We start from the raw sequence: 14878 nt of genomic DNA, 5'->3' as shown, positions 1-14878 counted from the left end.
CTTCTTATCACTCATGTCGAGATCCCTGATACGGTTAAGGAGGTCACCCGAATGCTTTAGATGAGCCTGACTGATTGTACCCAGGAGCTTTGACAAATATTTCGCCAAAACTCCTGCTAGACTGTGAGGGGCGCTGCCGATTCCAGATGTAATGGGTCTCATAGGCACATTTGGTTTGTGGGTCTTTGGTAAACCATAAAATCTAGCTGACTCCCGCCACTATATATATGTGTGTTTTCTTAGTTTTCTCTGTATTAGGACTGAAGAAGCCACTCATGGCGAAACGTTTCCTTTAATAAATGTCCTGAACTGTACATAAGTGTCTTTTTCCACTTTCCTGTATCCTTTCTAAATCTAAACTTGTCTAATTTGAATCCATTACTGCGGGTTCTCTCTTGGAGGGATATCCTCAAGACCTTATTTATATCCCCTTTATTGATACCCATCTTCCACGTATACACTTCAATCATGTCTCCCCTCATTCTTTGTCTAACCCTAGCACTTATAAGTTAAATAATGTAGAACTTAGCCATACAGATTGTGAAAAGGACTTGGGGGTTATGGTAAGCAGCAACCTTAAACCAAGACAGCAATGCCTAAGCGTACGTAATAAGGCAAATAGATTACTGGGATTTATATAAAGAAGTGTAAGCAACAGAAGTCCAGAGGTCATACTGCAGCTTTATACATCATTAGTAAGGCCTCACCTAGATTATGTAGCTCAATTCTGGTCTCCATATTACAGAATGGACATAAATTCGTTAGAAAACATTCAGCGTAGGATGACTAAATTAATACATAGCATTAGAAATCTTCCTTATGAAGAAAGATTGAAGACTCTTAAATTACATTCACTTGTTAGACGAAGAATGAGGGGAGACCTGATCGAAGTGTATAAGTGGAAGATAGGTATTAATAAAGGGGATATTAATAAGATCTTGAGGATATCTCTCCAAGAGAGAGCCTGCAGTAATGGATTTAAATTAGATAAGTTTAGATTTAGAAAGGACATAGGGAAGTATTGGTTTGGAAATAGGGTAGTTGATGAGTGGAACAGTCTACCTAGTTGGTAGATGAATGGTTCACAGAACCGACATGTTGATAAATTAGACACATGTGCAACTCTTGGGTATCTTTATTGAGGAAACGTTTTGCCACACAGTGGCTTCATCAATCAGTCCATACACAGGAGAAGCTAGAAGAACAGGAGGAGAATGAGGTAATCAGTCCCTCAGCCTTGAGTCGATGTGGTCAGTCCATCAATCTTGAATAGAATACGGAGAAGCAGCTTATAAACCTAGTTGGGTTATTGAGGCTAGGACTTTGGGTAGTTTCAAATTTAGGTTGGATAAATACATGAGTGAGAGGGGTTGGATTTGAGTGGGACTTGCACATCAGAGCTTATTTCTTGGGTAGCATTGAAAATTGGGTTGGGCAAATGTTTTGTTAGTGGGATGAATTGTAAAGGACCTGCCTAGTATGGGCCAACAGGCCTGCTGCAGTGTTCCTCCTTTCTTATGTTCTTATGTCTAACAAGTGAATGTAATTTATGGGTCTTCAATCTCTCTTCATAAGGAAGATTTCTAATGTTATGTATTAATTTAGTCATTCTGCACTGAATGTTTTCTAATGAGTTTATGCTCATTCTGTAATATGAAGACCAGAACTGAGCTGCGTAATCTAGGTGAGGCCTTACTAATGATGTATAAAGTTGTAATATAACCTCTGAACTTTTGTTGCTTACACTTCTTGATATATATCCCAGTAATGTTTGCCTTATTACGTACACTTAGGCATTGCTATCTTGGTTTAAGGTTACTGCTTATCATAACCCCCAAGTCCTTTTCACAATCTGTATGGCTAACTTCTACATTATTTAACTTACAAGTGCTAGGGTTATGGACACTCCCGAGCTTCAGAACCTTACATTTATCTACATTGAACTGCATCTGCCACTTTTCTGACCAGGTATTGAGTTTGTCTAAATCCTCGTGAAGTTCCCCGATATCTACGTTTGAATGAATTATCCTACCTATCTTTGTGTCATCGGCGAATTTGCTCATATCACTTGTAATTCCTTCATCTAGATCATTGATATATATTGCGAATTTGCTCGTATCACTTGTAATTCCTTCATCTAGATCATTGATATATATTATGAGCAACAACGGGCCCAAGATCCCTGTGGAATGCCACTTGTTACAGATCTCCACTCGGATGTAACCTCATTTATGCACACTCTCTGCTTCCTGTCTGTGAGCCATGACTCGATCCATGAGAGCACTTTTTCCCCAATGCCATGAGCTGCCACTTTCTTTAACAGTCTTTGGTGCGGTACTCTATCAAAAGCCTTACTGAAATCTAAATAAACAATATCAAATTCTTTATTGTGATCAACAGCCTCAAGAGCTTTACTGAAGAAAGTTAATAAATTAGTTAGACAAGAACGGCCTCTCATGAAACCACGCTGAGTATCATTAACCCTTAAACAGTGCAAACTTATATACACCTACCATCCGACTTACGACCTGCTCGACTTATGACCACTCGACTTAGGACCGTGTTTTTTATGCCAAATTTCTGGGAAATAAACAACTATTTGTGTTGTACAGTGTTTATCCTAAACCTTACAGTATAAAATACAATACTAACAACATAAAAAGTAAAGTAAAACATGAAATACCAAAATAAAACAATAAAATAGTCTTTACAAAAATGTTTTGTTGATATTCAGTAGTAAAGTTTGACTTACGACCAGTTTCGCGGAACCGAACTTGGTCATAAGTCGGTTGGTAGGTGTATACGTTCACGTGCGTAGTTCCCCGAATATTTTTATAGGAAAAAAGAGCATTTGGTACCCAGGCGTCCCCAATTTTTTTCATATGGCGCACACTGAGTGCGCACACCCATTCTCTCATGTCTAGGTGACTCTGGCCTATAGTGCCAATGTTGAATGAATGACAAAGGAAACGTGTATATACGTTTGCGGTGCTACACGAGAGAACGTATATATATACGTTTGGACCGTTTAAGGGTTAATCAGATTATGCTTATCCAGATGGCTTCTTATAATCTCAGCTATAATTGACCCTAGCAATTTGCCTACAATTGAGGTCAGGCTTATTGGGCAGTAATTTGACAGTAATGACTTGTCTCCTGCTTTAAAAATAGGAATTACATTAGCCATCTTCCACATGTCAGACACTACACCTGTTTGAAGAGATAAATTAAAAATATTAGTCAGTGGTTCACAGAGTTCCATTTTTCATTCCTTAAGAACCCTTGAAAAGAGCTCATCAGGACCCGGTGGTTTATTTTGTTTCGGTCAGTTAAGATTAAGATAAGATTTCGTTCGGATTTTTAACCCCAGGGGGTTAGCCACCCAGGATAACCCAAGAAAGTCAGTGCGTCATCGAGGACTGTCTAACTTATTTCCATTGGGGTCCTTAACCCTTTCAGAGTCCGTCCCGTAGATCTACGGCTTTACGTTCAGGGTCCAAACCGTAGATCTACGCCATGAGCTCAGCTCACTCTGATAAACTGTGAGTGGTACATTTGGGCCTAGATATGAGAGAATACATCTATGTGGTATGTGTGCACCACATAAAACAGATCCTGCAGCACACTGTGCATAATGAGAGAAAAAAATGAAATCATGATTTTTCGATTAAAACAGCAACTTTGCAGTGTTTTTTCGTATGTTTTTTATAGTTGTATTTGCGATTTCTTGGTCTCATTTGATAGAATGGAAGACATATTACAGAAATAGAGATGATTTTGATTGGTTTTAGCATTGGAAATGGCTTGAAACTGAGCTCAAAGTAGCGGAAATGTTAAATTTTTGCCGATATTCAAGAGTAAACAAACAACCTCACACGTCTAATACACATCAGCTGGTGGGTCTAATATACATTCACAAATATGGTGATGATATTTATACAATTATTACAGTATTGCATAACAGTAAATCTTCTATTTTTTGGTGTGAATAAAAATTCATTATGTGAATAAAAAATCAAAATGGAATTTATTTGTAAAGCCTCAAAACATAACTAATGAACAGAGGAAATGTTAGTTTAGTGCCAGGAATGCCTACATTGTTCATTCTGGACCCTATTTTGAAATTGGAATATTTTGAACTTTGTGTTAAATTGGCCAAATTAACAATTTCCGATCACTTTATTTTGTAGTTGAAACAGTTGACTTGGCGATTTCTTGTGCTCAATCGATAGAATAGAAGTAATACTAGTGAAATAGCTAAGAATTTGGTTGATTGGAATAATGTAATTGGCCTAAAATGGGAGTCAAAGTCGGCAAAATCGCCGATTCGTAAATATCGCTGACACATCAAAATTCGCGAGAGCATAATTTCGTCAATTTTCCACCAATTTTCGTACTTTTTGTTTTATTACCTTCACAAAAAGATTCTCTACGATTTCATAAGAAAAAATAACAAATTTTTTTTTTGAAATATCTTGGACACTGGTGCGTGACTCCAGATTTGGGCCTTGGACCCTGAAAGGGTTAATCTTGTCCCCCAGGATGCGACCCACACCAGTCGACTAACACCCAGGTACCTATTTGCTGCTAGGTGAACAGGACAACAGGTGTAAGGAAACGTGTCGAAATGTTTCTACCCGCCGGGAATCGAACCCGGGCCCTCCGTGTGTGAAGCGGGAGCTTTAGCCACCATTTCACTAGTGACTGTGATGTTACATAATTTATCTTTGTCAGGCCCACTATAAAAATGAATTACTGGGATATTGGTAGTGTCTTCCTCTGTAAAAACCGAGAGAAAATAATTACAGTGGACCCTCGACCAACAGCATCACTCCGTTCCAGAGTGCTCGCCATTAGTTGAATTAATTTTCGCCATAAGAAATAATGGAAATCTAATTAATCCGTTCCTGACAGCCTAAAGTATTAAAAATATATTTTTTTCTACATGAAATATACATTTCTCTACACAGAAAACAATTAGACATGCACAATACATACATAAATAAATACTAAAATGACACTTACCTTTATTGAAGAGTATTGTTGATTGATGAGACACTGTTTTTCTTGAACACTCTGGGATTTTCAGTGATAAATGAGTAAAGGCTTCAGTTTGCAATCCCCACTAGCATTACAACAGAACAAGAAAGTTAGCCTGTCTTTCATAGGCTTGTGTCCTGGGAGTGACTTTTCCTTCTGAGTAATGTAGGTCCTGTTTGGCATTTTCTTCCGGAACAGGCCTGTTTTGTCAAAACTGAACACTTGTTGGGGTTGGAATTTTTCAGCTTCACCATGCCTTATCACACTGTGTATGCCACTACGATTCTTAAATCTCTCAAACCAACCTTTGCTGGCCTTAAATTCACCAATATGAGCACTAGTTCCAGGCATTTTTTCCTGTTCACCTGGGTGTTAGTCGACTGGTGTGGGTCGCATCCTGGGGGACAAGATTAAGGATCCCGAAGGAAATACGTTGACAATCCTTGATGACGCACTGACTTTCTTGGGTTATCCTGGGTGGCTAACCCTCTAGGGTTAATTGTTTCTCGGTATTCTCGATAAGCGACACCAACAATAGTTGGTGCAGACCTGAAATCTACTTGGACAGCTTCTACTAGTGAGAATGGCTGAATTTGAGAGGGACCTGACCTCCCAACGACTTCATTCTTACCTCTACTAGTGGCCTACATCTCACCTCCTGGCAGTATATAAGGCTCCATCCTGTCACTTCAACTCCATATTGTTTCAGACTATGGAACAATACTCCTCTCCAGACTGAGGGACTGACCACCTCAAAACTTCAAGGGTGATGGACTCTTCAAGTATCTTCTGCTTCTATCAACTTTTCTGTACTCGACTGAAGAAGCCTGCCGTGTAGGCAAAACGTTTTGAAATAAAGATACCTAACTGCTGCATATGTGTCTTACCTAACAATAGTCTCTCCACATCTTCGAGTAGTACAGCTGACCGTGGCTCAGCAGCAGCTGACGGTGGTGCAGCAACAGCTTACGGTAGTACATCAGCAGCAGCAGCTGATGGTGTTGCAGCAGCAGCTGATGGCGGTGCAGCAACAGCTTAAGGTAGTACAGCAGCAGCAGCTGATGGTGTTGCAGCAACAGCTGATGGTAGTGCAGCAGCAGCTGACAGTGTTGCAGCAGCAGCTGATGGTGGTGCAGCAACAGCTTACAGTAGTACAGCAGCAGCAGCAGCTGATGTTGTTGCAGCAACAGATGACGGTAGTGCAGCAGCTGCTTACTGTGTTGCAGCACCAGCAGCTGATGGTGGTGCAGCAACAGCTTATGGTAGTACAGCAGCAGCAGCTGATGGTGTTGCAGCAACAGCTGACAGTAGTGCAGCAGCAGCTGACCGTGGTACAATAGTATTTCGAGAGTATTTCTCACTCTTTTTAGCACTAGAAGCTTTCTTGGGGCCCATGGTGGCTTATTTAGCAGTTACAAGCACTAAAAATACTGGAATATTACAAAATATAGCACAGGTACACTTGGAATCGACTGCAACGGCCTGTAAACATTGGCACACTGAGTAATGTACGTCCTGCTTGGCATTTTCTTCCAAAACAGGCCTGTTTCGTCACAATTAAACACTTGTTCAGGTTTCATTCCTTTACTGTCCATGTACTCCTTGAAGTCTTGCACATATTTTTCAGCCGCTTTGTGGTCCGAACTGGCAGCCTCACCATGCCTTATCACACTATGAATGCCACTACGCTTCTTAAATCTCTCAAACCAACCTTTGCTGGCCTTAAATTCACTCGCATCACTAGTTGCTGGCATTTTTTTAATTAAATCGTCATGCAACTTCCTAGCCTTTTCACATATGATCGCTTGAGAGATGCTATCTCCTGCTATCTGTTTCTCGTTTATCCACACCAATAAGAGTCTCTCAACATCTTCTACCGCTTGCGATCTCAGTTTTGAAAACGTAGTTGCACCTTTGGCAAGAACAGCTTCCTTGATTGCCGTTTTCTTGCCCACAATAGTAGCAATAGTTGATTGGGGTTTATTATACAACCTGACCAGCTCAGAGACACGCACTCCACTTTCATACTTAGCAATGATCTCTTTCTTCATCTCCATAGTAATTCTCACCCTTTTTGCTGTAGGGTTGGCACTAGAAGCTTTCTTGGGGCCCATGGTGACTTACTTTGCAGGTGCAATCACTACAAAGGCTGTGATAATATGAAATGTTCCAGTTGTATGTTTGGAAGCGACCGCGGTGGCTGGCTTGTAAACACTAGCACCCACGGGACAAGTGAGGCGCGCTCAGGCCAAAGTGGACGCGTCTCGTACAGAACGAATAGCGCTGGTCGGGTTTTTCAGCGCTAGTTGAGGCAAAATTTTTGCGTTAAAATTTATCACTAGTCACATTTATCATTAATCGATGCAATCGCTGGTTGAGGGTCCACTGTGCTTGATGCCGCCATTGGGCGGGGGTCCGCTGTACATGTATTTAAAATCGAGCACATTTTGTTCTCTGTCAGTATGATGCCCATAGTCATTTTTAACCCTTTGACTGTTTCGGTCGTATACAGGTCTCCCTCAACATTCACGTTTTCAACTTTCGCGGGCATAACACATTCGCCAATTCCCAACCACCAAATTAACAGCTTCCAAATTCCCAGCTGCCAAATCATATTTAAGTTTCCTGCCACCTGTGAGTCCCTACTACCCTCCCTCTGACCCCCCACAACTGGCAGCCAGCCCTCCCACCAGTGTGGTGAGTGTTTTGTTTGTTCACTATTTGCTATTAAACTACAGTATAAATAATGTAAACCCATTCATGACTGTATATTGGAATGGCTATTCAGACATGTATTGGACGGTGACATCATGTGTTTTCTCTTGAACACAGAAAAGAATCAAACATTAATGCTACTGCTAATAATAACAATAGTAATAATAATAATAATTATAATAATAATAAATGCGATAGAATTGAGGAAGGAAATTGTACAAAAATATGAGGGAGTGGTTAACACATCGTCAGTGTGGCTTTGTTTATGCTGGAGTGAGCATTAGTCTCCGCGCTCTTCCAAACATTTCACAATAATTCATTGTGTTTGGTGCTTGTAGATTGAGTGCGACTGGAGTGGTAGAAGCAGTGGTTGAGGAAGCGGTTGAGGCAGTGGGTGAGGCAGTGGTTGAGGCTGCCTCACCCACTGCCTCAACTGCTGCCTCAACTGCTGCCTCACCCACTGCCTCAACCACTGCCTCACCCACTGCCTCACCCACTGCCTCACCCACTGCCTCACCCACTGCCTCAACCACTGCCTCAACCACTGCCTCAACCACTGCCTCAACCACTGCCTCACCCACTGCCTCACCCACTGCCTCAACCGCTGCCTCACCCACTGCCTCAAACGCTGCCTCACCCACTGCCTCACCCACTGCCTCACCCACTCCCTCACCCACTCCCTCACCCACTGCCTCACCCACTGCCTCACCCACTGCCTCATCCACTGCCTCACCCACTGCCTCAACTGCTTCCTCAACCACTGCCTCTATTACTCCAGTCGCACTCAATCTACAAGCACCAAACACAATGAATTATTGTGAAATGTTTGGAAGAGCACGGAGACGGATGCTCACTCCAGCATAAACAAAGCCACACTGACGATGTGTTAACCACTCCCTTGTATTTCTGTACAATTTCCTTCTTCAATTCTATCGTATTTATTACTATTATTATTATTATTATTATTGTTATTATTATTATTATTATTATTATTATTATTATTATTATTATTATTATTATTATTACAGTGGACCCCCGCATAGCGAACTTAATCCGTGCAAGAGGGCTGGTCGTTATGCGAAATGTTCGCTATGCGAATTAATTTTCCCCATAAGAAATAATGGAAATAAAATTAATCCGTGCAAGACACCCAAAAGTATGAAAAAAAAAATTTTTTACCACAAAAAAATGTTAATTTTAGTACACACAAACTGAAAAAGGCATGCACAATTACATGACACTTACTTTTATTGAAGATCTGGTGATGATTGATGGGATGGGAGGAGGGGAGAGCATTATCTTCTTACTGTTTAGAAGGGGAATCCCCTTCCATTAGGACTTGAGGTAGCAAGTCCTTTTCTGGGGTTACTTCCCTTCTTCTTTTAATGCCACTAGGACCAGCTTGAGAGTCACTGGACCTCTGTCGCACAACAAATCTGTCCATAGAGCTCTGTACCTCCCGTTCCTTCAAGACTTTCCTAAAATGGGCCATAACATTGTCATTGAAATAGTCACCAGCACGGCTTGCAACAGCTGTGTCAGGGTGATTTTCATCCATAAAGGTTTGCAGTTCAACCCACTGTGCACACATTTCCTTAATTTTTGAAGTAGGCACAATGGATTCCACAACTGGCATAGGCTTCTCAGGGTTAGCCCCAAACCCTTCAAAATCTTTCTTAATTTCCATACTAATTCTCACCCTTTTTACCACAGGGTTGGCACTAGAAGCTTTCTTGGGGCCCATGGTCACTTATTTTCCAGAAACAGCACCGAAAACACTGTAATAATACGAAATATTCCGAGTGTATGCTTGAATGTTACCGCGGAGGCTAGCTGGTAAACAATGGGACGGGCGGCACATGTGAGGCTGGCTGAGGGCCCACATTGGACGCGTCTCGGACGAAGTTCGCTGAGCGGGTTTTTGTCTACTATGCGGGGCAAAATTTCAGCGAACAAAGCGTTCGCTATGCGGATTGTTCGCTATGCAAGGCGTTCGCTATGCGGGGGTCCACTGTATTATTATTATTATTATTATTATTATTATTATTATTACTATTGTTATTATTAGCAGTAGCAGAAATGTTTGATTCTTTGCTGTGTTCAAGAGAAAACACATGATGTCACCGTCCAATACATGTCTGAATAGCCATTCCAATATACAGTCATGAATGGGTTTACATTATTTATACTGTGGTTTAATAGCAAATAATGAACAAACAAAACACTCACCACACTGGTGGGAGGGCTGGCTGCCAGTTGCTGGGGTTGGAGGGAGGGTAGTAGGGACTCGCTGTGGTTGAGGAAGTGATGGAGGCAGTGGTGGAGGCAGTGGTATTTAGCCCTTAAACGGTCCAAACAGATTGACATTCAAATTTGTAGTGCTCCAAAAGTAGATCTACTTTTTTTTACATATTTTCAAATATAACAAAAAAAATGTAGATAAAATTTTTTTTACACGTTTTCAAATGTAAAACAAAAAAGAAGATTACATTTTTTTACATACTTTCAGATGTTGAAAAAACATATATATACGTTTGGACTGTTTAAGGGTTAATAACATACATGTTATTAAACCATAACATGTATGTATTTAGTACAGTTTACAACGTTTTCATGTATTTTATGATTGTTCATGGTTCAACAAGTTAAGGAAGCAGTATTGTATTATATTTCATTACATTATTTTGGAGCACCAAATAATTGCGATCAAACATTCGTGAGGCTCTTGATCCCCTAACCCTCGCGAATGTTGAGGGAGACCTGTATATACGTCTTTTGCACCACTGTTTCTGACGTATTTATACGAGTAAATTCTAGCGGCTTCAAATCAAGCAGGAGAAAGCTGGTAGGCCCACATGTGAGAGAATGGGTCTGTGTGGTCAGTGTGCACCACATGAAAAAAATTCTGCAGCACGCAGTGCGTAATGAGAAAAAAAACTGACCGTTTTTTTTTATTAAAACGCCAACTTTGAGGTGTATTTTCGTATAGTATTTATCGCTGTATTCTCGTTTTCATGGTCTCAGGTGATTAAATGGAAAACGTATTACAGAAATAGAGATGATTTTGATTACTTTCACAATGAAAACGACCTTGAAATTGAGCTCAAAGTAGTGGAAATGTTCTATTTTTACCAATGTTCAGGAGTAAGCAGATCACACCACACGTCCAATACACTTCAACTGGGGAGTCTAATATTCTTTCACTAGTGCACTGATATTATTTATACCATTTTTACAATAATGCAGTAGTCTGCATGTCAGTAAATTTTGTATTTTTTTGTATGAATAAAAAATCAAAATAGCAATAGTAATATAAAAGGGGCCTAGAGACGTGACTAATGAACAGAGGATATGTTATTTTAATGCCAAGAATGTCTACATTGTTTATTCTGGACCCTATTTTGAAATTGGCATCTTTTTTAATTTGCTTGAAATTGGCCAAATTGCCAATTTCTGACCACTTTATTGGGTAGTTCAAATCAGTAAATGGGTGGTTACTTGTACTTGACTGATAGAAAAAATGGAGTTCTAAAGAAATGGCTATGAGTTTGGTCAACTGGAACAATGGAATTGGCCAAAAACAGGGCTCAATGTCGGCAAAATTGCCGATGCATATATGTCGCCGAGACCGCTAACTTTGCGGGAGCGTAATTCCGTGAGTTTTTGACCAAATTTCGTACTTCAGAATTAGGTCATCCAAGTTTGGAGGATGAGCAGGTGCATTGTCCATTACTAGGAGGCACTTGAGATCAAATTTCTTTTCCAGGAGGTAATTCTTCAGACTAGGGCCAAACACTTCATTGAACCACTCGACGAAAATTTCCCTCATGACCCATGTCTTATTATTAGATCTCCAAAACACTCACAATTTACTCTTCATAACATTGTGTTTCCTGAACACTCTGGGATTTTCAGAATGGTACACTAGTAATGGCTACACTTTGAAATCCTCACTAGCATTAGCACAGAACATGAGCATCAGCCTGTCTTTCATAAGCTTGTGTCCTGGCAGTCCCTTATCCTCCTGAGTAATATAGGTCCTCTTTGGCATTTTCTTCCAAAAGAGGTCTGTTTCGTCACAATTGAACACTTGTTCAGGTTTCAATCCTTCAGCCTCTATGTACTCCTTGAATTCACTTATTAATTTTGTAGCTGCAATTTTGTCCGAACTGGCAGCCTCACCATGCTTTATCACTGTGTATGCCACTACAGTTCTTAAATCTCTCAAACCAACCTTTGCTGGCCTTAAATTCACAAATATCAGTACTCGTTGCAGGCAATTTCTTTACCAGATCGTCATGCAACTGCCTAGCCTTTTCACAAACAATTGACGTCATAAGACTATCTCCTGCTAATTGTTTCTCGTTTATCCACACCAATAATAACTTCTCAACCTCTTCGAGTTCTGGTGATCTCATTTTTGTCAGCATATTTATCCCCTTTGCAACAACAGCTTCCTTGATTTCCTTTTTCTTGGCCACGATGGAAGATATGGTTGTACGGGATTTGTTATACATCCTTACCAGCTCGGCCACACGTACGCCACTTTCATGTTGTTCCTTGTGTCCATCTCACACTATGCAAAAACTCAATGCACATAAAAGGCCCAAAAATCTGGAATTCATTACCTGTGAATATAAAAGAAACACTGTTGGTTTATAAATTCAAGTCTCTACTTAAAAATCACTTGCTCACCCACAACTAAATAAATACTGAATAATTGTATCTCATAAATGTTTAACCTGTGACCCAATCAGACTTTGCTATTTTTAATTACATTACCTAACAGCATACTCCATTCTACTGAATGTTCAGCAACACAGTAAATGACCATATGACCTGTCTCTGAAATACTCATTTGTGCTTAATTGTTATCTGTTTACAATAATGTTTACCACTGAATATATCATTGCTTAGTTTAATCTTAAGTTAATTTTAAGCCTGCCCGTAATGCTCTGCATACAAGGGGCTTTGGCATGTTACACTTAACCACTGTATTTTTTTGTACTTCAATGTATCATGTTCAAATTAATAAATAAATAAATAATTAAATCGTATTTCTCACCTTCTTTACCAAAGGCTTGGCACGAGAAGCTTTGTTTGGAGCCATGGTTGCTTATTGAGCACTTGCAAGCACTAAAATGAATGGAATATTATGAAATATTTCATATGAACAAGTGAGGGGACTGTCGCTCACTGGTAAACAATGGCACACTGGCTGGGAAGGGAGGCCGAAGCGGCTCAGAGCCGTGTGTACGTGTCCAGTACGAACGACGATTAGCGAGTCAACCGACCATTTGCGAGCCAGTGTTTGGACTAAAATAACGCGACAATTTCCGAAAAGGATGACTATCGAGCCCGACAATCATCAAGGGACCACTGTACATGTAATTTACCAAACTGCAGCAGGCCAGGACTCAACCCTACGAACCTTGTACTGCCTCCAGAGACAGAACAATGCACGCATCACCTTACCACTATGCCACTGATCCTACAAGAGCCAAGCACACAGCACGTGTGCACATGAGGCAGGTATTCAAACAGGATGAGGCTGAAATTAATCCTTGAGATACCATTGTCATGAGTCTCCTCGGGCCAAGGTGAACACATAGCTATGTGCTGTGTGCTTGGTTCTTGTAGGATCAGTGACGTAGTGGTAAGGTGATGCGTGCATTGTTCTGTCTCTGGAGGTGGTACAAGGTTCGTAGGGTCGAGTCCTGGCCTGCTGCAGTTTGCTAAATGATTTAAAATCACTTGTTTCGTGATTTCATTGCTATATAGACTGCTGGGAGGAGGCGGGTATTCAAACAGGATGAGGCTGAAATTAATCCTTGAGATACCATTGCCACGAGTGTCCTCAGGCCAAGGCGAACACATAGCTATGTGCTGTGTGCTTGGTTCTTGTAGGATCAGTGGCGTAGTGGTAAGGTGATGCATGCATTGTTCTGTCTTTGGAGGCGGTACAAGGTTCGTAGGGTCGAGTCCTGGCCTGCCGCAGTTTGGTAAATGATTTAAAATACTTGTTTTGAGATTTCATTGACATGTACATGTAAATGCATGTGTAGTGTGACCTAAGTAAGTAGAGGTAGCAAGATGTGCCTGTTATCTTAAGTGTTTATGAAACAAAAAGAAAGGATACCAGGAATACTACCATTGTAAAACAATTGTAGGTTTCCATTTCACATTCATTTGTCAGGAAGGTAGTATTTCCCTGGGTGGTTGCTGTCTACCAACCTGCTACCTATAGTAACAAAATTCTTCATACGAATTTATCTTTTACTAGCTTTATCACCTAATTATAGTCATGTTTCTCACTTTCATCTAGTTCTTTGTTTCTTACAAATTTAGACACTTGTTTTGTTTTTTAAGGTGATAGGGCATCTGAAATACTATATCTTTTCATTAATTATTATGCAGACTTTGATGTTTAATCATACAGGTGAATTAATGCTAACATTCTTCAGTGTATAACTGGTTGTTAATATATATACAGTATAAAAGAACTGTGGGGGAAGTGAAAGAAAGGTATGTGTTGAAAAATTTATTATAATTCATAAATTTAGCCTCTAAGAGTAGATTGTACATGGATTGTTGTAGCTTACTAATGTAAGAAGACATTGTAAATCTTGTTTCTTGTCACCTAATTAGGTTGAGATGCCCAAATATGAACGAGGAGTACAGTGGATGCACGAGATACTCTTCAAGAGCCAGTTTTCTGCACACCGTGTCAAAGTTAAGGCCACCAAGCTAATTAACTCTATTGGGGAAAATAAACGCAATGGCCCTAAAGTTCTTCAACTTATGTTTCATGATGTGGTGTTTAGGAATGGTGAGTACATAGTAATACATACATACAGTAGGGCCCCACTTATAGGGCGGGTTAGGTTCCAGGCTGTCGCCGGAAAGCAGACATCGCCGGAAGGCAGAACGCCATTTCTTTCCATTTATAAATACATATGAATGCCAGACAACAAGTTTACACTAAATTATATTAAGTTAGTAATAGAACTAGGCATTAAAAACACACCAAGTAAAATACATTCACAGTAAATTCATTACTTATCTTAAAGTATTTGTAATCTTAATGTAGGGAGAGAGGTGAGTAGTACTTATTTGTAGGAAG

At 40.2% G+C, this 14878-nt stretch overlaps 1 protein-coding gene across 9 annotated transcripts in view; it reads left to right on the top strand.

Annotated features, from left to right (window-relative positions):
- Positions 1-14584, top strand: part of LOC128693596 (uncharacterized protein C05D11.1-like) — a gene marked incomplete at its 3' end in the record, with an annotated part of 686932 nt that extends 672348 nt beyond the window's left edge. For all 9 annotated transcript variants that reach the window (XM_070087698.1, XM_070087675.1, XM_070087712.1 and 6 more), the window contains 1 exon segment: positions 14404-14584. In XM_070087698.1, coding sequence (XP_069943799.1) covers positions 14404-14584 — 181 coding nt within the window.
- Between the last annotated feature and the right edge of the window lie 294 nt (positions 14585-14878).

Source organism: Cherax quadricarinatus, chromosome 2 (assembly GCF_038502225.1).
Source record: "Cherax quadricarinatus isolate ZL_2023a chromosome 2, ASM3850222v1, whole genome shotgun sequence".
NCBI classification, from domain to species: domain Eukaryota; kingdom Metazoa; phylum Arthropoda; class Malacostraca; order Decapoda; family Parastacidae; genus Cherax; species Cherax quadricarinatus.
This window is presented reverse-complemented; position numbering and strand designations above follow the sequence as displayed.